At 39.0% G+C, this 25566-nt stretch overlaps 1 protein-coding gene across 50 annotated transcripts in view; it reads right to left on the bottom strand.

Moving 5' to 3' along the window:
- Positions 1–25566, bottom strand: part of LOC115212809 — a 178149-nt gene that overhangs the window by 96028 nt on the left and 56555 nt on the right. For all 50 annotated transcript variants that reach the window (XM_029781522.2, XM_036503558.1, XM_036503556.1 and 47 more), the window contains 2 exons: positions 21351–21494; positions 9844–9929 (listed from right to left, as the gene is read on the bottom strand). In XM_029781522.2, coding sequence (XP_029637382.1) covers positions 9844–9929; positions 21351–21494 — 230 coding nt within the window. The remainder of the gene's footprint in view (positions 1–9843; positions 9930–21350; positions 21495–25566) is intronic.

Below are 25566 nucleotides of genomic sequence, written 5' to 3'. Positions count from 1 at the left end.
TGGAGTTGTAGTAGAGAGGAGAATGACTTTATGCCAGGTGCTGAGAGGCCAAAGTATAACAGAGGGACAAGCACATCATCATCATCATCATCATCATCATTCAATGCGTGTTGTCCATGCTGGCATGGGTTGGATGGTTTGATCAGGGCTAGCACACTGGAAGGCTGCACCAGGCTCCAGTCTGATTTGGCATGGTTTCTATGGCTGAATGCCCTTCCTAACGCCAACCAATCCGAGAGTGAAATGGGTGCTTTTACGAGCCACTGGCTTCGGTGTCGGGGGCCTCCATAAGGTCCAATGCTTGAAAGGTGCTTTTTATGTGCCACTGGCACAGATACCAGTTGTGTGACACCAGCATTGGCTACGACTATGATTTCATCTTTGTTTGACAGGTCATAGGAGACATGTGGTTACTGCCCTTCTACATTATATAAGGGTGGACAGGAGTGGCTGGAAAAAAGGTGGTGGTGACAAGGTGTCAAAGTGTCAGCTCAAAATACAAGGAAGACTGTGGAGAGTGGAATGGGGAGGGCGGGTGGATGAGTTCATAAGATTGGGAGAGGAGAGTGAGAAATGTTTAGAGGTGGATGTTTAGAGAGGAATGTAGAGAATGTAAAGAGGAATGTAGAGAATGGAACAAAGATGGAAGTGTGAGGAGGAGGGAGAGGAAAGAAATGGGAATGGCTCAGTAAATATAAACTTGGGAAACCCTGATGAGATTTATTAATTGTCAGTTTACCAAGTTCTATACATCTTCCAAATTGAAACAGTTGAAGGTTCAGTGCCCAATAAATGGCAACAATTTGGTTAGATGGATACAGGAATGGCTGCGTGGTTAAGAAGTTTGCTTCCCAAACATAGAGTTTCAGATTCAATCCTACTTTTGGTGTCTTCTGACACACACACACACACACAATTACCAAAGCTGCAAACCAAGCACTTACAGTGTTATCCAAGACTGCAAAATACTTCAGCTGCTGAGCCCAATAAGGGATCCTCAAGCGGATCCCTTATTGAAATATTTCTGATACATCTCTGATGCTGCCACTATGGCTCATTCACAACCACGCTACATCCCGTACTACAACCGCTCACTCACACAGACACTGCTTTCCCTTCTTTTTCCTATAAACAGCTTCTGCTCTTCTCAACTCACAGGTCATACTCTCACTCAATGCCTCCATCTCTTGGAGTTGAACTTCCTGGAATCTCCATACCAACCCACAATTTTCCAACAGAAGTTCAAACTGAACATCAACCACATTTATTTCATCCACATGTCACACAGGATACGCTCCTCCTCTTAACAAAATTTGGATTTCAAATATTGACACAAGGTCGGAGGTTTTAAAGAAGTGAGTTACTTGATCACATTAACCCTAGTTCCTGATTCACATGTGGCCAATGCCAGCGCCATCTGACTGGCATCCATGCTGGTGGCACCTAAAAAGCACCATTCAAGCATTGGCCCTCATGGAGACAGTGATGGGTGACCAAGGGCTATGGTGATATATTGTGCTTGTGTTGATCTGTCAAGTCAAGTGAGACGATTGTCATGGCCAATGCTGGTATCAGGTCAATGGCACCCATGCCAGTAGCATGCAAAAACCACCCACTACACCTTCAGAGTGGTTGACATTAGGAAGGGCATCCAGTTGTAGAAACCTTGCCAAATCAGATCGGAACCTGGTGCAACTCCCTGGTTTACCAGTTTTCAGTCAAACTGTCCAACCCATGTCAGCATGGAAAACGGATGTTAAATGATGATGATGAAGACCTCCAAAATGACGAAAGGCAAAGCTGACCTTGGTGGGATTTGAACTCAGAATGTGAAGAGTCACAACAAATTTAATAAAGCATTTGTTAAAACACTAACAATTCTGCCAGCCAAATATAAAAAAAAAAACATTTATTAACTGAGTATTTCTAATTTCCTACTTAACTCTTTTTGTTACCATTTTCTGTTGAAGAACGCTGCCTTTGTTTCAATTCATTTTGAGATTAATGATTAAATTTGGTAAAATAATTCTGTCATTAATAAACTGGTGTTTGGAACATAAATGAACATGGAATATTGATGGAATGGTTTCATTTAGATCGCTTTAAAACAAAAAGCTTGTATTGCAGAACCAGGGATGGTCTCAGGTGGATTGGTATCAGAAGGGCATATCAGCTGGGAACTGCTTCATTTTACTTGGAGAAAATTTTTTTTTTTTTTTCTTTCAAACATCATCCAATAATTATAGAGAACCATTGATTAGTTCATTGGAAGCCAATTTATATTCTTGAAAATGAAAAAACATTTTAAAGAATTATAGAAAATAATTTGTAGAGTAGGGAGAACAACAATTTCAAAAAACATTTTTTTAAAATTTTAAACAATTGCAATATACACTCTTCAAATAGTTTCTCAGCAAAATTTCACTTGAATCTACTTTTTAAGAAGCCAATCAAGGTCAGAGGTACCAAACTATAGTTATACAATTCATTCTCATCGGTCACCACCTTCACCATCTTCTTTCAACTCTCCACTAATTTTTCTAACAAACATATTCTAAATTCTTCAAATTCAATTTTTTACAGAGAATTCAATTTTCCAATAAAAACAGGATAGTACTATCTAATGGGATATCATGCTCTACTCTCACAAATTACTTTGACTGAGAACATTTTTGGTCTTCCATTTAATGTGCAATGCTCGAGGAACAGTTAGCATGTGTATGTATGTATATGCATAAAAGCACCGTCCGCTCGTGGCCGTTTGCCAGCCCTGTCTGGCAACCGTGTCGGTGGCACGTAAAAGCACCATCCGTTCGCGTCCGTTGCCAGCCTCGGCTGGCCCCCGTGCCGGTGACACGTAAAAGCACCGTCCATTCGTGGCCGATGCCAGCTCTGTCTGGCCCCGTGTCGGTGGCACGTAAAAGCACCATCCGTTCGTGTCCGTTGCCAGCATCGCCTGGCCCCGTGCCGGTGACACGTAAAAGCACCATCCGTTCGTGGCTGTTCGCCAGCTCTGTCTGGCACCTGTGCAGGTGGCACGTAAAAAACACCCACTACACTCGCGGAGTGGTTGGCGTTAGGAAGGGCATCCAGTCGTAGAAACACTGCCAGATCTGACTGGGCCTGACGAAGCCTTCCAGCTTCACAGACCCCAGTTGACCCGTCCAACCCATGCTAGCATGGAAAGCGGACGCTAAACGATGATGATGATGATGATGATGCATGTATGTGTGTGTGTTTGTGTGTGTGCCAAGTTTAACACAAAAAGCTCCAGCTAATATAGCAAGGCAGAAAGTAGTATAGTTTTACAATATTTTAAAGTTTCTGAAATGTAACCCATTCATAAATGGTCTCCCCAAAGCAGCACAGTCAGAACATTGTACCATACAAAGTATTTATCTCAATTTTACAAACTGTTTACACATCAACCTGAACAATTGTATAATCATCTTTTTAATCACTGGATTGTGAAACAGATTACTTAGACATCCTGGCAAGAGTAGCCGGTACTTTTTGGTTATCTCACCCCCATTAAAAAATTGCCATTACAAAATTGAGTTATCTCCCCACTAGAAAATTGAGTTTATGTGGTGACAAGAGATTGGATTAAAAAGGTTTAGATCCTTTTGATTCAATACTTCAACACATTGTTGATTTTTGGCCCCCCTCAACAGGAATGGTATGATTTGTTGTGGCTGTGTGGTAAGTAGCTTGCTTACCAACCACATGGTTCCGGGTTCAGTCCCACTGTGTGGCACCTTGGGCAAGTGTCTTCTATTATAGCCTCGGGCTGACCAAAGCTTTGTGAGTGGATTTGGTAGACGGAAACTAAAAAGCCCGTCGCATATATGTATACATATATGTATATGTATGTATGTGTGTGTATATGTTTGTGTGTGTGTGTTTGTCCCCCCAACATCGCTTGACAACCGATGCTGGTGTGTTTACGTCCCCGTAACTTAAGCGGTTCGGCAAAAGAGACCGATAGAATAAGTACTAGGCTTACAAAGAATAAGCCCTGGGGTCAATTTGCTTGACTAAAGGCAATGCTCCAGCATGGTCGCAGTCAAATGACTGAAAAAGAGTAGATTCAATAAGATGTTTAAGTTTTTCAGTTTTCATGTTTACTCATTTTTTTTTCAGTTGTGTATGATTTGTTATAAAAATATTAGATTCAATACGAGGTTTCATTGTTTCATTTTTGGGGGGGGTTTTTTTTATAGAGGGTTAAACAATTGTCTTTAGTTGAGGGAGATAACCAAAAGTCCTGATATTTCTCATAAAACGTGGGGAGATAACCCAATTTTTTTAACGGGGGTGAGATAACCAAAAAGTACCGAGTCGCATAAGGTGGCACACTTGTGCCTTTCTTGGTCATCGTGTCCTTGGATCACTCAATACTCATTATAACATCAGATGGAGAGGAAACAAGATTTCCAAATTGGTTCTCAAAAGACAAAAAATAAAAGACAGACATCATTCTGCAACCATTATTATTAGTGCTATGGTTTGTGCCAATCATAAAGGTCTGGCTGTTCATACTATCAAAGGAAGGGCTCTTCAGATTGTCTGGTGAAATTATACAGGGGGAGGAGGTCTTTAGATTCTTTAATAAGCATTCATGTAGTGAGTGCTTTTTACGTGCCAGAGGAGTCTGGAAAACGGCCACGATCGGATGGTGCTTTTTATGTGCCACCGGCACGGGGGCCAGGCGAGGCTGGCAACGGCCATGAACGGATGGTGCTTTTTATGTGCCACCGGCACGGGGTCCAGGCGAGGCTGGCAACGGCCACGAACGGATGGTGCTTTTTATGTGCCACCGGCACGGGGGCCAGGCGAGGCTGGCAACGGCCACGAACAGATGGTGCTTTTTATGTGCCACCGGCACGGGGGCCAGGCGAGGCTGGCAACGGCCACGAATGGATGGTGCTTTTTATGTGCCACCGGCACGGGGGCCAGGCGAGGCTGGCAACGGCCACGAATGGATGGTGCTTTTTATGTGCCACCGGCACGGGGGCCAGGCGAGGCTGGCAACGGCCACAAACGGATGGTGCTTTGTGGCCTTTTTCATTGCCTTTTTCAAATAATACTTGAAAAAGTAGCTGAACTGTGTCATCAAAGGCTATTTGAAAGTTTACTACTACTACTACTACTACTACTACGACTGCAGCTGCTGCTGCTGCTACTACTGCTGCTTATAAATAATAATAATAATTGTCGTTGATATTTTTATGGATACATTTTCTCATGTTTTTGCCTGTAACACAACTAGGTCTTTGTAAAGAGTTCCATTGTTGAGAAGCTAAAGGGTAGAGTAAGGAACAAACAAATGCTAACCTTTGAATGTCTTTGTAAGATGAGTCATGGCAAGAGTTATGAGGTATTAAAATGAAAAGTTATGTTAATGCATGAAGCTATGATGATAATAATACACAAGTGGGATTGACCAGATGAGATTTTGTAGGCCTGGAAATTAGTTTAGAAGGTCAGGGAGAACAAACAACTGTGGTGACCAATGCTTTTGTAGTTGTGCTGTTGTAACGGTCATATCCTGTCAGGGACCAATGGAGGGAACCATCAAGGAATTGCTGGATCTATAATTTACATAAAACAATGATTTCTCAAAGTGAATTATTTGCAGATTAGGGACAAAAACATCAGTACAAGCTGGGCTGGGGTCAGAAACATTCTTTTAGGATAAGGCTATATACACCATGGGAGTATCTAGGAGAATTTAGGGTCAAGGGAGAAGAATAGGGATCGGTTAGCAGGAAACTACAAATAAATTATCAATGAATAAATAAGTCTTTTGTTAACGACACCAGTAAATTACTAATTCTTCATTTACAGTTTACTCAACCTATATAAATGTGTGTGTGTGTAAAAGGAACAATTGTGGTTGTCTGATTAAGAAATTTGCTTCCCAACCATATGGTTTCAGGTTCAGTCCCACTGTGTGGCACCTTGCACAAGTGTCTTCAACTGCCCAGGCCCACCAAAGCCTTGAGTAGATTTGGTAAGTGGAAACTGAAAGAAGCCTATTACATATGCATGTGTGGGTGTGTGCTTGTGTCTCTTTGTCTTGACCATGCTTCAATGGTGCTTCTTACAAGGTACAGGAAACTTATATATACACCATTCTGCTTAAATAATGGAACTGCAGATACAATATCCTTACGTATCACACATCTGTTTTCATTCCTCCACTTCACTCTGTATTTCATATCTTCTCTATAATAACTATCACTGAAACATTTTCTCGCACCGTCTCTGATGAAGGAATATATAAAATATCCCAGAAACAGCTGTAAGACCTCTTTATAAATGTTCTGAAAACTATTTACAGACTTCGAGTTTTTATCTCACTCTGTTAATTTATATATATATATATATACACACACACACAAACACACAACAGTCTTCTTTCAGTTTCTGTCTACCAAATCCACTCACAAGGCTTTGGTTGGCCTGAGGCTATAGTAGAAGACAGTTGCCCAAGGTGTCATGCAATGGGACTGAACCCAGAACCACGTGGTTGTGAAGAAAGCTTATTACCGCACAGCCATGCCGCCTGCACCTGTTGGGAAGGAAACTTAACCTCACAACCATAAACAATATATAAAAAAAAGAAGTAACCTCATAAACACAATTGGAGAGATAAGAGGAATTTAATTCTGAAGAGCAAGAGAAGCCATTGTGGTAAAATAAACCAAATGACAGCAACTTGTGAAAAGAGCAGCAGCAGCAGCAGCAGCAGCAAGTTGTCAAAGCTGACAACAAAGACTTGAATGGGACAGATTTTGCAACATTTTTAGGTCAAACTATAGAGTAGTAAAATATCTCTGAAAAAAGAAGGGCACACTGTGTGTTCTATATGGACTGTGCCAAGGACAAAGACAGGATGGTCATAGCTGGAATGCTTCTGGTCATAAATGCTAATTAACAGCTTAAAAATTGATTATTTTGAACCAAAGTACACTTCCTTCATATATTTGTTCAAATTTACTGAAAACAAGACAGGTGAGGGAACAACAAACAGGTGTATTAGTTTGACGCTCGGGAAGAATGTTGTTTGTTCCATTTTTTGCTTTGATTTTATATATATATATATATATATATATATATATATAAAACCCATTCAATAAATACTTTTTAGCCTCTCCCTTGGCAGGAACACACAGAGATTTCTTTTACACAACAGACACCCCTTCACTCACGCTCTAACACCTTGGACTCCAAACTAAACTATATTTAAAGAAGACTTCAATGAAAAATCTCCAGACATGTTCTTGACCCCAGACAGAAGATAAACTGTCTTTACTTCAAATTTTTATAAATTTTTACTGACATTTGATAAGATGAAATACATCAAAACCAGTAATATTTTCTTTATATAATAATTTTTAAAAATTATTTTTATTAAAGCCCCTCTTAAATTGAAATGTCTTAGACATACTTCTGTGCTATTTCCACCTCCATCTTTTTTATATATATATATATATATATATATATGATAATAATTATTCTGCTTGTTCCTCCATTACTTATTTGCCCATCTTTAATGCCCTCACATGATTAGTTGAAGGTAAAAGTGAAGATTGAGGGAAAAAGAAAAAGAGAAAAAAAGGTAAAGCAAAGAGTAACAGAGAAAGAGAGAGAAAAAGGGGGAAGGAGAAGCATCCATGACGTGAGGTGGGGGAATGTAGTATTTATTACATGGTTAAAAAAAGTTAGTTGAAGGTAGTGATATAGAGGAGAGTTAGAAATATAATATAGGGCATCCAGCTGTAGAAAACTGCCAAATCAGACTGGAGCCTGGTGCAACCACCCAGTGTGCCAGCCCAGTCAAACCATCATCATCAACCCATGCCAGCATGGACAATGGACGTTAAATGATGATGATGATGGTGATGATGACAAACAGGTAGACACAATATAAGACCATAAAGGAAAAATTAGGGTTATGACTGAGGGTGTGAAAGCAACTATATTGCAAGAAAAGCCTTATTTCTTGCAATACACACACATACACATACACATATATTGTTTGTTATTTTTTTTTACTATACTTGCTTTACATTTTTCTAAAAGAAAAAATTTGTTACATGAAAAAAACAATGAATTTATTTCATAGTAAGAAAAAAAAAAAAGGAAACATCCTCTTCTGCATCAATGGACTGATTCTGCCTCATAGGATGATGGAGTTGTAAGAGAAAATGCATTCCTATCAGCATCAGCATTTTTCAGCCTCTTTCCATGCTGGCATGAGTTGGATGAGTCACCATGGTGACAGCTGTATGTGAGGGATACTGCTCACTAAGATAAACCAGGGGACCTCATCTCAAATTTAATTTTTGATCTGGTTTCAGTGGCTGGATGCCCTTCCTAACATTGATCAGTTTACAGGTAAGCGGACTGGTTGTTGCTTCTTTTTTTTCATGACACCAGCACTAGACAAGTAACCACATTGAGGACCTGACTGAAAGGACCTCATAACCCTACAACTCTGATGACTGACCAACTTTATTACAGAATGAGAAGCAGCAGTGATCATGGCTTAGGGGTGATTGTAACAGAAAGGGAAAAATCACAAACTCTTGCCATGACAGTCTGAGCAATTTACAACATTTCATCAAAATTATTTTCTACGTCTTTTCTCCCTAAACCCCTAATCCATCACACACTGTCCAGATTTCAATTTGCTTCAAACAGGAATCAATATTTACAGAAATAACCAAATTTCATTATTAATCCGGTGTTTGGAGCATAAAGTTATGAAGATGGACTTTAATTTGAAAATGAATGCTTTATCACTTTTGTTATATTTGCTTTGGTTCTAATTGTGAAATAATGAATTTATTAAAATACATCAATTATCATTTAGCTGGTGTTTAGAATATAAATTAACAAAGAATTTAGATGGAAGGATTTTAATTTAGATCTCTTGAAAGCAAGGAATTTGTAACATAGAAGCAAGGGTGGTTTCAGGCGAACTGGTACCAAAAGGGTTAAAACAGGAAGCTTTGCATGATAGAAGCTGAGGTAGATTTAGGCAGGTTGATATCAAAAGCACTGAAGAGAACAGAGAGATAAAAAAAATATTTGATACAACAAAAATTAATGCTGCAAATTAAATATAAACATCTGAGATATTTTCACATCAATTACATATTGACAGGACACAGAATTAAAACATATTAACCTATATTCAGACCCTTATATAGGCGGCGAGCTGGCAGAAACATTAGCGCACCGGGCGAAATGCTTAGCGGTATTTCATCTGTCGTTACATTCTGAGTTCAAATTCCGCCGAGGTCGACTTTGCCTTTCATCCTTTCGGGGTCGATAAATAAAGTACCAGTTTCGCACTGGGGTCGATGTAATCGACTTAATCCCTTTGTCTGTCCTTGTTTGTCCCCTCTATGTTTAGCCCCTTGTGGGTAGTAAAGAAATATATATTCGGCCCCTTATATTCAAACTGATTAGACTCAGTCTGTCACACCTATATCATCCTGGTGACCCCATGGATGCTGGTGCCACATTAAAAGCAGCCAGTACACTCTGTATATTGGTTGATATTAAAGAGGGTATCCAGCCATAGAAACCTTGCCAGAACAAACTGGAGCCAACCCCTCCAACCCATGCCAGCATGGAAAACAGATGTGAAATGATGATAATGATGAGATCATTGAGATTGTGAAGTTTTTAAATAATGCATGCTTAATAAGAAACAAAAAAAAATGTGAATCTATAAACTTAACATTTGACAGAGTGATCAGAATGCTAAAGAACTAAACTAGATTTTTAAGACTGGCTTCATAAAAACAAAAACCAAAAACTCACCACAAGATGATCTCCAGTCTTCTGATCCACCAAAAAGCAAGCAAATCCAAGTTGTAATTGAGGCTTTCCCAGGTTGTCATCATCGTCTGAGAAAAAAAAAAAAAAAATTATACTCTTGGGCTTTTTGGTTGTTTTATAACCAACCATTTGTAAGGAAAACTTTTGACTGAATAAAAGAGCAATAATGGTAAAATAAGTTTACCATTTTTGGGATTCCATGAAATTAATTTTCAAAACAGAAGAATTTTAGTGTAAGAATTAGATATTTTTCTTTATATTTTATTTTATTTTTTTTAGTTGTTTCAGTCATTTGACTGTGGCCATGCTGGAGCACCGTCCTTAGTCGAGCAAATCGACCCCAGGACTTATTCTTTGTAAGCCTAGTACTTATTCTATCAGTCTCTTTTGCTGAACTGCTAGTTACGGGGATGTAAACACACCAGCATCGGTTGTCAAGTGATGTTGGAGGGACAAACAGAGACACACAAACATATATATATATATATATACGACGGGCTTCTTTCAGTTTCCATCTACCAAATCCACTCACAAGGCTTTGGTTGGCCCGAGGCTGTAGTAGAAGACGCCCAAAGTGCCATGCAGTGGGACTGAACCCAGAACCATGTGGTTGGTAAGCAAGCTATTTACCACACAGCCACTCCTGCACACAGACACATATATATATTAATAGTTATTGCCAAGCTAACATGGCAGTCCAGAAAAATAGGACTCTAGCTAGCTATGTGACACACAACCAGGTTAAGGTTTGTGTGTCACATAGCTAGCTAGAGGCGACGGCCTCTTGGAGCTAATCAGCAGCAGCATTCGTCCTATATTTATGGACTGCCATGTTAGCTTAGCGATAACTATTAATATCCAATACCTCTGCCATAGTCTCCTTTAGAGAGATTAAGAAATATTATATATATATATATATATATATATATAAAACTGTAGTTGTGTGAGTGTCTGTCCCCTTCAATTTAGATTCCTAACTACTCCCACATTTTGCGGTGCAGTTTAACCAAATTCGGGTATCTTATAGTCGTGATTCATATCGAGCCCGTCTGGCTCTTAGCGCGCGTCTACAATGAGTCTACGATTTTAAAAATAACTTAACATCATTTTTTATTCCATTTTAATGCACAATTTTTCGTGTGTCGATGGCGGCGGAGTTGGCGTCCACGCTCAAACACCTGCACCTGTGTTTGCTTCTCCCCTTCTTCCCTCCCTCGTGAAGCTGTGGGGAAGGGATTTTAAGGAAATCAACGTCGTAATGCGTTGTCAAGGAGACCAGCGTTCTTTTAGAACAACGACTTCATGGCTTGACACCAAAACAGAAATGGCTAAGAAAGCGTCTACGATGAGTCTACGATTTAAAAAAAAATTTACCATCATTTTTTATTCCATTTTTAATGCATTTTTTGCTATAACTCACTAAAAATGCTTATATAGTTATTTCCCTTACAAACCCGAGCAACGCCGGGCGATACTGCTAGTGTATATATAAAACATTGCCAGCAAATGGCAGCAACTTTAAGTTCTTTTTAAAGAATTCTTCCAAGTTGTATTTCAAATACTAAAATAACATTTTCAATGTAAACCTAACTTGTTCAACCAATGTTATTAACTGAGTTTTTTTTTGTTTTGTTTTTGCTGTTGATGCAGTCTATTGACTAATGAACTCAATTTTTCTTTGAATTATAATTAGTTAATTAACATAAAATTAGAGAGGGGCGGGTTAAGAAGAACAATTATTTTTCTAGGAATTTGTCAGATAAGGGCAGGTTTCCTATAGCTGGGTGACCTTCCTGCCACCAACCCACACTTCTTTCCAGGGGAGGTGTGTGTGCGTGCGTGCGCGCATGCATGCACACACACTTCATCTTTGTATCTGGTTTGCATGATTCTTTATGTGAATTTGTGCGTTGAAACAAATTTTGTTGCATCTGGGGGGGAGAGAGTCATTATGCCAGTGTTATTAACAGAGACACTGGTTCAATTCCACTCCTTTATCAATTAGTCAATTGGTGACATTTCCAACTAACTAAATCAATTTTTTCTTTTTTTTTTTATTTGGTTTCAGCAGTGAGTCATTTGTTTTGTCAAAGCTCCATGACGAAAGTCATTGAAGAAGTTGCAAGAAGCAATGAAAGATCTTTGAAAAACGAAAGCAAAACAAACGATTAACTATTTAACCAAATTTAATAAACAATCAATCAGTTAGTTGGATATTCAACCAATAGACTAATTACAAAACAGTGAAATTTGAACCAGTGCACGTATTAATAATATTGACATAATGACTCTCCGTAGACACAACGATATGTATGTATATATCATCATCATCATCATCATCATCGTTTAACGTCCGCTTTCCATGCTAGCATGGGTTGGACGGTTCAACTGGGGTCTGGGAAGCCCGAAGGCTGCACCAGGCCAGTCAGATGTGGCAGTGTTTCTACAGCTGGATGCCCTTCCTAACGCCAACCACTCCGAGAGTGTAGTGGGTGATTTTATGTGCCACCGACACAGGTGCCAGACGAGGCTGGCAGACGGCCACGCTCGGATGGTGTTTTTTATGTGCCACCGACACAGGTGCCAGACGAGGCTGGCAGACGGCCACGCTCGGATGGTGTTTTTTTTATGTGCCACCGACACAGGTGCAGACGAGGCTGGCAGACGGCCACGCTCGGATGGTGTTTTTTATGTGCCACCGACACAGGTGCCAGACGAGGCTGGCAGACGGCCACGCTCGGATGGTGTTTTCTTATGTGTCACCGACACAGGTGCTAGACGAGGCTGGCGGACGGCCACGCTCGGATGGTGTTTGTTACGTGCCCTCAGCACGGAGGCCAGTCATTGCGGTACTGGCTACGGTCACGTTCGGATGGTTTTCTTATGTGCCACCGGCACTGGTACCACAAGGATACAAATTCCATTGATGTTCATCTATTTTGATTTGGTTCGATTTGATTTGATACGATTCGATTCGATTATATATATATATATATATATAAAACTACATATACAAGCAGCGTCTTTTGTTTCCAATCATCCAGGAAAAACATGGTCCAACCATGGGAAAATCTTACTTTGCTTGGAAACAGGTGAAGCTTGGCAACAAGAAGAGCACCCAGTCTTATAAATTCTTTTCTATTCTAGGCACAAGACCCGAAATTTTGGGGGAGGGTGTCAGTTGTTTACATTGACCCCAATATGCAACTGGTACTTAATTTCTCAACCCCAAAAGGATGAAAGGTAAAGTTGACCTTGGCGGAATTTGAACTGAGAACATAAAGATAGACGAAATACCACTTAGCATTTCGCCTGGTGTGCTAATGTTTCTGCCAGCTCACCGCCTTCAGTCATAGAAATTCTGACTCAGTTCTGTCAGGCCCTTGCAAGCATGGAAAAGGGAGCAGTAAAATAATGACAATTATGATGATTGCCCAATTAATGATTTCACGCCATTAATGTCAGAACCACTGTAAACAGAGTCAAAAAGCTGCAAATTTACAAAGGAATAAAGTTGACTTAGTTGGCCCCAGTGTATGAGTGGTATTTTATGAACCCTAAAAAGAGGGCCCAGAGAGCTTAAAAATCCAAATATAAAACACCCTAACTCAATAATTTAGCAAAACAGTCGACCATTTCTGCTTGTGTGTTAATAATAGCAATTTGACTTTGGCACCAAGCCACAGGTCTTTAAATTACAATTAGATTTAATTGAATTGACCTTTGACTCGCGTTTGTAATTATTTCCAATTACTTTCTCAACCTAGAACGATTCAAAGTTGGACACAAGAAAAGGGACAAAGGGAGTAAATACCACAAGGTATTTAATCTGACAACCATTTCTGCCAAACTTAATAATTGTCTCTAATTAAAGCACAAGGTCAGCAATTTTGAGGGGAGGGGTTAGTCAAACCAATTGGCCCAAGGATTTCACTGGTACCTATTTCATCAACCTCATTATACCTACTGGCATTACATGTGTTATAGATGTGTGTATGTATATATATATATATATGAGGGGTGTATGAAAAGTCTTGAGCCTCAAAAAAAACAAAACATGGTACAAAACTCCTGATGAAGGTACAAGATTTCAAGGCTCAAAGTCCTTGAAGGGTAAAAACTTTTCATTACAAAACTGAGTTTTTCAAGCTGAGACAATGTAAACTGAGTTTTTTCTCTTTCTGGTGGTATGTTAGCGAGTCCCTCCCAACCCACCAGCAGGTCCCTTTTTAAATTCTTTCCTATGGGCTTTCTGAGAGATATGGTATAGTGTAAAAATATTATGTCACTCCTGTCAGAATTAAGATATCGTACTGGGACCCTGGGATAAAACATAAAATGAGGCTCAGGAGCCAATCATCATCATCATCATCGTTTAACGTCCGCTTTCATGCTGGCATGGGTTGGATGGTTCCCTTGGTTGTATGTTATGGTTGCAAAATGATCCCTACTAGCAATTAAGATCCAGTGGCACATCCAAGATATGACAGCTGGGGGGGGGGGAGAAAAGCACCATCACTTGGCTGGCACTCATTTACAGCCGAGTAGTCGGGGGTGGGGGGATAATGTGGAATGAAGTGCCTTAACAATGTGCCATCCAGTCCAAGAAGGAATTGATCTCATGACATTATGATCCAGAGTCAAACACCCTAACCACTCCACCATTTGCTTTCACAACATGTGTGCCACTGGACTGGCTCCTGTGCAGGTGGCCTGTAAAAAGCACCGTTTTCGAGTGTGGCTGTTGCCAGTACCACCTGACTGGCCCCCGTGCCGGTGGCACGTTAAAAGCAACCACTACTCTCTGGCGTTAGGAATGGCATCCAGCTGTAGAAACACCGCCAGATCAAACTGGAGCCTGGTGCAGCCTCCTGGCTTCCCAGACCCCAATCGAACCATCCAACCCATGCTAGCATGGAAAACGGACGTTAAATGATAATGATGATTGTATGCACATACTTAGAAGAAATGCTAGGGCTTAATTTAGTTGAACGAATATGGAATGGTAATTAGTTAACAAAAACAAGTTCTTTACAAGAGTTGACTTAAATCTTTAACAGTTAAACTGGTCATATTTATCCCAAATATTTGAAGCAATCATAATTTTTCTGAACCTCTTGAACAGAAAGTGTTAAACGCTTTGTTTCTAATTTTTCCATTTCTAAAAATATGGACCAATTTTCTTGGGATTCAATGGTTTGTAATGGGAGAAATAGGCAGAGAAAAGATACCATTTGCCTGTGAGTTAGTGGTTGTAGATGGAGAGCAAATCTTTACCATAAAAGCCAGATGTATAGATAGGTGGGTATATTACATAAGGGTGTGCGTGTGTTGAGATATTACATAGGAGTGACAGCACTGTTGTAAGCAATCCTCTCAACAGTGGCAATGGAATCCTGAAGAGGCTGAAACGCTGCTTTGCTAATGCTATAATACATGTGGGTTTACCATTAAAGACAGAAACAGAGACACAGCAGCACTTGAGTTTCAGCTATGTGCTGCTGCTGCTGCTTTGTGTGTCAAGGGAACCTAGGTGTATATAAGGAAGGTGGAATGCAAGACTGCTTCTCTGATATGCAGTATGCATATTTTGGCACTGTGAGAGGATATTATTGAGGTGTCTGCTCGTGGAAACAGTGGGAAGTTAAGGAGCGAAGAAAGGTGGTAATCATTTGCACAAAAATAGGTGTCGTTAGCACTAATAACAATTAGGTAATTAATATACAAAAAGGAAAAATATAGAAAACAAGTTACAACAGAATGTCAGTAAGAGTCGAGAATGGAACCAACTCAAAAGGTAACTTCTGAAATAATGAGACATGTAGAGAGTCTTTGGGCCAGCAACTTTGTTAGCAAATTCTCAGGTGAAAAAGTATTGCACTAAGCAACATTAATTGAAATATAGATGGGTATAATTATAATTAATACGTTTGTATAGACTTAAATATAGAGAGATCTTCACAGCAGAAATTGCCCCTGTAGACAATGTGTGCCAAAAACACATCACAGGGCTATGAATGATGTCAACAGACACTAGAACACTTCAACTACAGACACCAAATCTATTGTTACTAAGAACTGCTGTTTTTTATTTAAACAATTGTAAATTTTGTTGTTTCTGGGGAGAGTCCACTGTAAATTTGCTGATGTATAAACAAACATATTAAACACAATTGTGTGTGCGTGCACACATATCGACGTAGTTAAGAAGATTGCTTTACTGAGGTTAGAAAGAACAGTAGCCAACACCTACGTCACTATCTCAGATCAGTCAGAAGTGAAGCTCATTTGCTGCCAAAGGTTAACCAGTGTAAAATTGGTAGAATTGTTGGAACTTAATTAGCTAAGGTAAGATAACAGTTTAACAAACTTAGGCAGAAAATTTCAGACAAGACTTATCCTTTGTTCATTTTCAATTTAGCACCAATATTGTGAGGAATTATCTGTGAATAGATCTTAAAAGAGTTCACAAAAAAAAATCTAAGATTATACCAATTCTTTAAGGATCACCCATTTAAGTACTAACTAGGCTCAATGTTGCTTAACTTCAGTGATAAGACAAAAACTGGTGCATTCAATGTGGTGCTGGTGACATGTAAAAAGCACCCAGTATACCCCCTATAAAGTGTTTGGCATTAGGAAGGGCATCCGACCATAAAAACCATGCCAAAACAGACAATGGAACTTGGTGTGGCTCCTGACCTAACCAGCTCCTATCAGACTGGCCAATCTAGGCCACCATGGAAACCAGATGTTAAATGACGATAAGATCAGAAATTATTGATTTGTTTCACATGATCAGTTTTAAAGGAGTGTTGATATAATTGATTAGACATTTCTTTATAAAAGATTTAAAGTCAAGACAGTGAAGACAAACTTATGATGGAAATCATATCAAGTCCACCTCATAACTTTCTAAGGGACCCTGCTCCTTAGGGCCGGCACTACAGGGCATATACAGAATTATTACAGACTCATTGATGGTATCAGCATCATCGCTTATGTCCACTTTTTCCAAATGGGCATGGGTGGAATGGGATTTATTGGGGCAATATTGAGGATTCCCTCCTTGTCATCTACCCGTACCCATTTTTCAGGTATGGGTAGCCAATCCATCGTGTCAATGTAAATATATTTACTTTTGTGTTAAAAAGATTGTATAACATCCACCCTTTTCAAGTTATTCTGTATCAGCTTCTCTCGCAACAAACTGTTGAGAGTTGTGCAAAAATTATGTTAGAAATGAACAAGTCTTGACTCAACATATTAACAGTGAGATTCCTTAAGCAAACAAATGGTTATTTCATTCCTTTCATAAGCCACTTCCATTTAGAATGCAGAAGGGTTAAAATGCAACACATCTGAACCATCCGAATTAAAAATGTTAAATGAAAAGTGCCAAGAGCTGCCAAATGAAATTAAGCCGATTGCTAACGAACTTCTACCATTTCAACCTCTCCAAAAATTTAATTGCATTAAATAAAATATAAGTATTACTGACATGATTCAAGACCTCTGGTGGTGATGACAGGTCTCTGTCTACAGGGGAGGGCATCAGCTCAAACAAGAACTGATTACAAGATACTACTAAATGTCATAACAAGAATGAAACGGGGGGTGGGGGTGGGGGGAGTGAAAAAAATGTTAAGTTTTAAGCTTCAGGCAGTTGTTTGTTGGATGAATTCAAATAAATCATTTGAGCATCAACAAAAGGGAAGAGAAGGAAATGTTTTGAGGCAGAAGGAGTCCATGGGTAAAATGCAAAATCTAGAAACTGAATTAACCCTTTAAGTGTGAAATTAAATCTCATGATTATTCCAGTAAATAAATGATGATAAACATCTTCCAAAAAATGGAACTGGTATGTTTCTGAAAGTCATATTACTGCAATAAAATTGACATATCAACAAAAAAAAGTTTCAAACACAACAAAACAAAAAATAGACTGGTATGTAAAACTGCTTTCCACAGTTAAAGAGAATGAAATTCTGATTTCCGCAGTAAAAGGGTCAAAGGTTATCAGAAACAAAATTCTGAAGAGAAGCCAAGGTTGCTGGCTAAGAGATACATGATATAGGAACAATATATTTGGAAAGTCGATCGAGTTTATTATTGCCAAATGTGACAACCACTACTGATCTACAGTAGTGAAGCCATATTTTCGATAGCATCTGTTTAAGGTTGGGTGCTGTTAAATAAATAAAATGGCCGCAGAAAGTCAACTTTAAATTTGGAAGAGGACGAAATCTCCAGTTAATTATTGTCTCGGAAAATGTTATTAACTAAAAAAAAAAAATAATGAATCAATAATAAATGAAAAGAGAATTAATGTTACTGGTAAATAAAATAAAAAGATATTCCAGGCAATAACATAATAGATTCCATCATATAACCACCAATTGTTGGCATAGTTACAGGGAGGGGGGGGAGATCTATTGATCTGTATGAACTGTACAGACATTGCTATGAAGTTCACTGAAATAATTGGCAATGCTTGATGATGGGGAAACGGAAGGGAGTCTGCGAGAGAGGGGGAGAGAGAGAGAGTGAATGAGTGTGTGAGAAAGAGGGAGAGTGTACGATGAGGATTGCTGAGCCTGCGTCAATGATACAAATAGACACAAGTGCAGGAAATTATGGTGTGTGCACAACAAATTGGCAACATGCGCATACCTCTGTACTAAACCATGACTTTAGAAGTCAAACAATCACACACACACACACACTCGCAGTCACACACACGCACGCAGTCACACACACACACAGTATTTAGTCATTTCCCACCCATACCAACCCGTCAACAAAGAGATCCTCTGTCTCTATTGTTATAAACCTAACAGTCAGATGGGGGGGGGGTACAGGAGTTTCTATAACTGCAGCTGTTGTCAGACTGAAACAAACCGTTGCTATTATGCATGCAGTTTTTTTTTTTTCAATATTTATATTTGCAAGAGTCAGTCCTTTTGGCCAAACTATCGTATCTCCTGCTGCTTCAGATGCCAAGATATCAAAAACTGTCAAAGTGTAGTAGAATGGTTTTGCTATGGAATGGTGAAACTATTTTTTCCTTTTCTCAAACTTACAACACTTTTGCATAATAACAACGAAATGAATGCTGAAGAAATTTTAGATGACCAAAAATAATAATTTTATCTAGTCATCTTGTATTTTTTACTTGTTTCAATCATTATACTGTGGCCATGTTGGGGCACCGCCTTGAATTTCTTGTTGAATGAATCGGCTCCAGAACTTTTTGCTTTTTTAAGCCTGGCACTTAATTGGTCTCTTTTGCTGAACTGCTAGGTTACAGTGATGTAAACACACCAACACCGGTTATCAAATGGTGTGGGAGGGGACAGGCAAACACAGCACACACACACACAATGGGATTCTTTTAGTTTCCATCTACCAAATCCACTCACAAGGCTTTGATTGGCCCGAGGCTATAAAAGACAGTTGCCCAAGGTGCCCCACATGGAACTGAACCCAGAACCATGTGGTTGGGAAACATGCTTCTTACCACACAGCTATATCATGATGACAACAAATGATTTAAAACACTTTTGAGGAACAAACGCTTCTCTTCCCCGTCCCTCCCCCATAATCTGGCAGAAGAGTTTAGAATATAGCAAGTAGCAGTTGTTTCGCTTTGCCATGGCTACGAGAGATATCAGACCCAAATAGCGTAGAGAAGTTAACAACCCTAGTTGTGACCTTGACAGGTTAAATAAAAAGTCAACTCTTCAACACGGTTGACCTTTCAATATGAAAGCTCTTGCGCAGGGGGGGGGGGGGAGAAAACCAAAAACGAAAACCAATTAAATCTCTTGTATTTTTACTATTGTTGACTTCCTCAATTGATGTCATTTCAAAAAAAAAAAAATATTACAAAATGTTGAGATTAAAACCTGTGAGTTTACTTGGAACATTCCCATTGACAGAAGAAGCAAAATTTAGGGGGGGGGGAGAAACGAAATATTGCAATGGAAAAGTAAATGCAAAACATATTTAAGGTTTTTGTTTTATTTCAGTCATAGGACTTGTGGCCATGCTGGGGCACAGCCTTGAAGGATTGGATGTGACCAAATCAACCTCAGGAATTAGTTTTAAATCTGGCACTCATTCTGTCTGACTTTTTGATGGACAGCTAAGTAATGGGGATGTAAACAAACCAACACCGGTTGTCAAGCAGTGGTAAGGGACAACCACAACACAGACATACATATATGTCGGGCTTCTACACAATATCTGTCGACCAAATTCACTCAAGGCATTGGTCAGACCAGGACTATAGAAGACTCTTGTCCCAGGTGCTGTGCAGTGGGACTGAACACAAAGCTACATGGTTGCAAAGCAAATTTCTTTACCACACAGTCACGCTTCTGCATACAAAATGCAACTGCATCGGTTTTGTCATCCAGTCTAACACTGAAACATTCAGGGACTTTGGTAAATCTATTTTGAAAAAATTTGTTTTAAATGGCATTGAACCAGGATTCTTACTTTTATGGATGGTCAGTTGGTTCCATGGAAGAATCAATATTGAACTTGTCTAAAAGAGATTAAGTCCCTATTGATTCTAGCATTGAGGGGTTTCACTAATTTTACTAAAGACAAAGTATGTTACATGAAATGACTCCTTGATTTTAAATCTTCTTACAAAAGAATAAATTTTTAAAATTCTTTTTCTAAAATTTACAATAACATGAATCTTTTACTCATTTTCATAGTCTTAACACTAAAAATTCATTTCAGGTGTCATTTCAATTTCCAACTGGGCCTCACGGAGGCAAAGTGGTCGAGTTCCTTTCGAATGTCAGGCCTCATGAAGGCAAAGCAGTTGAGTTCCTTTCAAGCACTGGGCCTCACGGAGGCAAGGTGGCCGAGTTCCTTTTGAGTGTCGGGCCTCACAGAGGCAAAGTGGTCGAGTTCCTTTCGAATGTCGGGCCTCACGGAGGCAAAGCAGTTGAGTTTCTTTCAAGCACTGGGCCTCACAGAGACAAAGTGGCTGAGTTCCTTTCAAGTAACAGGCCTCATGGTGACAATAGCCAAGACCTTTGGCAAAAATTGCAGTCATGGCAGATACTGGTGTCACACAAATTGGCATGTGAATGCATCCCGGTGTCATGCAAATGGCACCCATGCCAGTGGAACATAAAAGCACCCATTACACTCTGTAAAGTGGTTAGCATTAGGAAGGGCATCAAGCCATAGAAAATCATGCCAAATCAGACCGGAGTCTGGTGAAGCTTTGCGGCTTGCCAGCCCAGTCAAACCGTCCAACCCATGCCAGCATGGACAACGGATGCTAAATGATGATGATGATGAATTACATGAATTGCATTTAGTTTTCGTAAATTTTACTGAATTCCATTATTTGGTATTTTATGTAGTTTTCTAGTTTTCTTAAAATGCTTACGTCCACCAAGAAAGACAGTAAAACCATTTTCTGGTGCTGAAGTCAAAATTAATAAAATAAAAGAACTCACCAGCAGTTTGATTGTTAATAACAAGGCCTTTGTGCTCCCCACCACCAATGTGAGCAACTTTTTGGTCTTCAAATGTTAACCGTTTCTTCCTCTCGATTTTGATATGAGTGGCTTCTCCTTTCTTGGTTGGAGTCATAACAATATCTAAAAGGAAAAGGAAAAAAAAGAAAAAACACTTTTTAAATTTCTTGAATTCTAACAGTCAGGATAGAACAATCAAGAATTAAAATTTAAAAATGTGGCTCAAATAAGTCCATACTGATAACAAGAAATCTTTTTTTTCTTCTTTTTAAAGAAACAATACAGATAATGATTAATTCAGAACATTTAAAGGAAGTCTGTGAAATTTGAATAAATATTTACTCAAAACAAAAATACTTAGTAAATTCATTATCGTTAATCCATAATTATTCCAGTCGATTTCTTTCAGCCAAACAAAAAACGGTTAAACATTAAAACAAGAAAACAAAATGTCAGTCAATGGCAGTTGTGACACCATTTGGAAACAAAATGAATCATTTTTAAATCTAGGAAAAGGATAAATATACATCAATGCAGGGAATGCCATCAATGAAAGCCAGTTTCCCCAACCAAAGGGGAACTTTGAATGATATTTGAACACCAATTATATCCTGCTGAGTACAACTAACAGAGGTTCATGACTGACGGAAAGCTTTACATCAGTTCAAATGACAGTAGCTGCCTGGGGTCCATTAAATTCTATTACCTAAAAAAGACTTTTTGCCGTCAGGATTTAATTAGTGCAGGAGATGAAATTAATTTTGTATGTTACACTAATTAGTACTAACAGTGTCAAAAGTTCCAATTAGCCAGTGGGAATTGAGAAAAAAAAATATTGCTGCTTCATAAAGAAGCTCTTAAAATACAAAAATAAAAACTCTGTGATGCAGAAACCAAGTATGTGACAGTGCCATGGAAGAGAGGAAATCTCTTTGACAACTGTAAACACCAAGAAGATTCTTTGGTTATTTGATGAGAATATATTAAGAAATATAGGCTTACAAATAAATATTAAGTCACTTGGTATCAGCTACCTGAGATGAAGCAAGGAATATTAACTTGTTTTAGAGTTTTTCAACCTAGTTGACATCCTTTGTAGGTGATTTCAACTCTTGAGTGGGCTGTGAGCCAAAGAGGAGAAAATGGTAAGCGTTTTGAAATTTTGGACAAGGTTTTCTGATAGAATATGTTTGGTTCTTCAATGAAAATCTTCAACCTTCTGAAAAAATGGTCACTGATCAGTTGTTGCTCAACTCAAAAGGTCTGACAATTTTTAAATTATTTTAGACCCTATTTTTTCATGAACATCCCATTTATCAATATTGTTACCAACACACCATCTGATGGAATCCCTATAATGGTTGGTAGAGACAGATTTCTCCTTCTAAAACTTGAAATTTCACACCCTGTTTTAGTAATTCTCTTTGTGGCTCACCAACAATGTTTAATGACTAAAACAATAAACAGCTGGTTCAACGATGCTCTGAAGTTATGAAAATGGTAAACAAATTCCATTTTTTGTCTTAGTTTACTGCTACAGAAAAAAGGATTGCAATTGATTAGGAAAAGGAATGGCAAAGATGAGATGCAGTTTTTGTATCAAGAAGAGACACAACTGATGCCATTTTCCTAATGAGACAACTGCAAAAGAAATACCTGGCTAGGTGTAAGCCTCTATACCTTGCATTCTTAGACTTGGAGATGGCTTTCAACGGGGTACCTCACTTTATCATTTGGTAGTCAGTAAGGAAGCTAAGGGTCAATGAAAGGCTGCAAGGATCATCCAAGATATGTACAGCAAGGTGAGCATTAACAATGAGTCCAGTAACAAAATGGACATACAGGTAAGGGGTCTCATTAGAACTCAGTGTTCAGGGTTTCCCAGCCATAACAGAGGAGTTTAAGACTGGCTGGCTGTGGAAATGTTTGCATACTGATGACTTTGTTCTTATAGCAGAATCTGTGAAAGGTTTAAAGAAGAAATTCCAGACAAAAAAGATAATCTCAAGATGCTGAACCTTACAAAAGAGATGAGAAGGGATCACAGCAACTGGTGACATGTTGGGCTGGAGAAGACTCAATTCTCTCAAACAAGGATGGCTAAAGAGAGAATGCTAAAGAGGGAAGTGTATGTTGGTGGCTGGGATGCTCTCACAGCTCCCCAACACCTTGCCTCTCTTTCTCTCAAAGCCCACTCCCCACAAGTTTTCATCTTTCCCTTCTCTGATCCACCTCCATGACCCTCCACACCTCACTTCAATGACCCTCTGCCCACAGCCCCACATCTCCTTTCCTGCACCTTTCCTCATGCCTTCTGTTCTTATTCACAAACAAAATGTGGGTTAGCACTGGATCCCTACTCAACCTACCATTACTATGCCCCCCTCTCTCACTAACCCCTGATACTACTCTTCCCCCTGTCCATTCCAAAATCCTTTGCTCCATACCAACAGTATCTATTCTGTTTCTCTTTCTCTCTCTCTCTCTCTCTCTCTCTCCACCCTCTCAAAACTATCTTCTTTTCATATTTTACCTTCTCTCATCACCTCACCCAAAGTCATCTCTCTCTCTCTCCCCTTATTCTCCTTTAGTTGCATGGACTCTTTAGTCTTGCCAGTTATAAAGCAACCTCGTCCCAACCCCCACTCCACCCATATGCTCTGTGAACCAAGTAGAGAGAATGCAGGGTTGAAAGGGTTCTTTAGTCTCGCAGGGAACAAAACAGTATCTCTACTGTTGGAGGCCAAAAGAAATTCACTCAGTCCACTCAATGAAGTGGTTGGCATATTAGGAAGGGCCATAGAAACCATTCCAAATCAGAGATACTGGAGCATGATACATCCTGTCAGTGTGGCCGATTCCAGCATAGAAAGTGAATGCAAAATGATGATGTGTCTTCACAATGATAATGACTGAGACTTTCTTTTACCAAACTATAAAGTATGATGGTTCTCAAATTGCAACCGTGTTTTTCATTGTTGTCAAGCTGTTAAATACAGTCATAGACGTTTTTCAAAACTCTCCACAATCTGCTTCTTTGGTGTTTTTTTTTTTTCTCTCAGTGACATATTCAAACTTAATGACCTTCATGTTGTTGGTACAAGGAAAACAAAAAAAAAATGCTTTTTTGATTGATTTTATTTTCAAGTTGGGACCATACAAGACAAAGCTTTCCCGGCATCAACTCTACTAATTTCAACAACTGGAGAGTTTGAAAAGTGAATTGATTGATGAGAATATAATTAAGTACTGTGACTATTTACAATCATTGCTTAACAACATGGTACAGAGATTCTATGATATTGCATTTCCATATTGGAATGAAAGTTATGACGACTCAGAATGACTACGGTGAGATGTCTATCACTGAGGGGATGAAATTAAGTTGAAACAGCAGTGTCTGATGGTCCACTGACACCATTCTGAGTGAGCTGTGTTCTAAGTTTCTTCAGGGCTAAATCATACAGCTAGTGTCATTCTGTTTCTAACTATATTATGAGAGATATAATTGAGACATGCGCACACACACAATTCTTGCATTGTCTATTGCATTTTGATTATAGCAACCACTTTGAAGTACAAGTGGTTGACTGCAAACTCAACATACAGTGAGAATTAACAGAATTACTAAATGACAGTGCTGCCCAAATACATCAGCTTCACAGAAAACAAAATATGTTCAAATTCTATCCCCGAATCTATTGAGGCACTTACAGATGATTTCGCTTGCCATCCTAATACCCTACTTAGTAAAAACTGGTTTCAGCCACATCAGTATCTTGCTGTCTAAAAGCAAATGCAGACAAAACATAACGAAATGAGGTGAATTGTGTTTAAAGATGACTCATTCTGAACCCAAAGTGTCTGCATTAACTGTATCACACCAGCCACAAGACATTCATATCTAAAAACCAGAGTGTGTGTGTGTGTGTGTGTGTGTGTGTGTGTGTGTGTGTGTGTACACCAAATGTTTGATGTCCTGACTTCACATTACTTTTCTAAAAAGAATGGTATGTTGTTGAGTCACCAAAACAGAAGAAGAAAGAACAAAAGATGAAAGCTTTACTTCTCAAATCAACCGAAAATATTTATTGTCAACTTCACTTGACCAGAAAGCTGTTAATTTCAGATGATGAATATTTCATTCATTCATATATATATAATATATATATATATATATATATATATATACAAT

This window comes from Octopus sinensis, linkage group LG6, assembly GCF_006345805.1.
Source record: "Octopus sinensis linkage group LG6, ASM634580v1, whole genome shotgun sequence".
NCBI classification, from domain to species: Eukaryota; Metazoa; Mollusca; class Cephalopoda; order Octopoda; family Octopodidae; genus Octopus; species Octopus sinensis.
The sequence above is the reverse complement of the archived record's forward strand: the minus strand, read 5'-3'. Positions and strand labels throughout refer to the sequence as shown.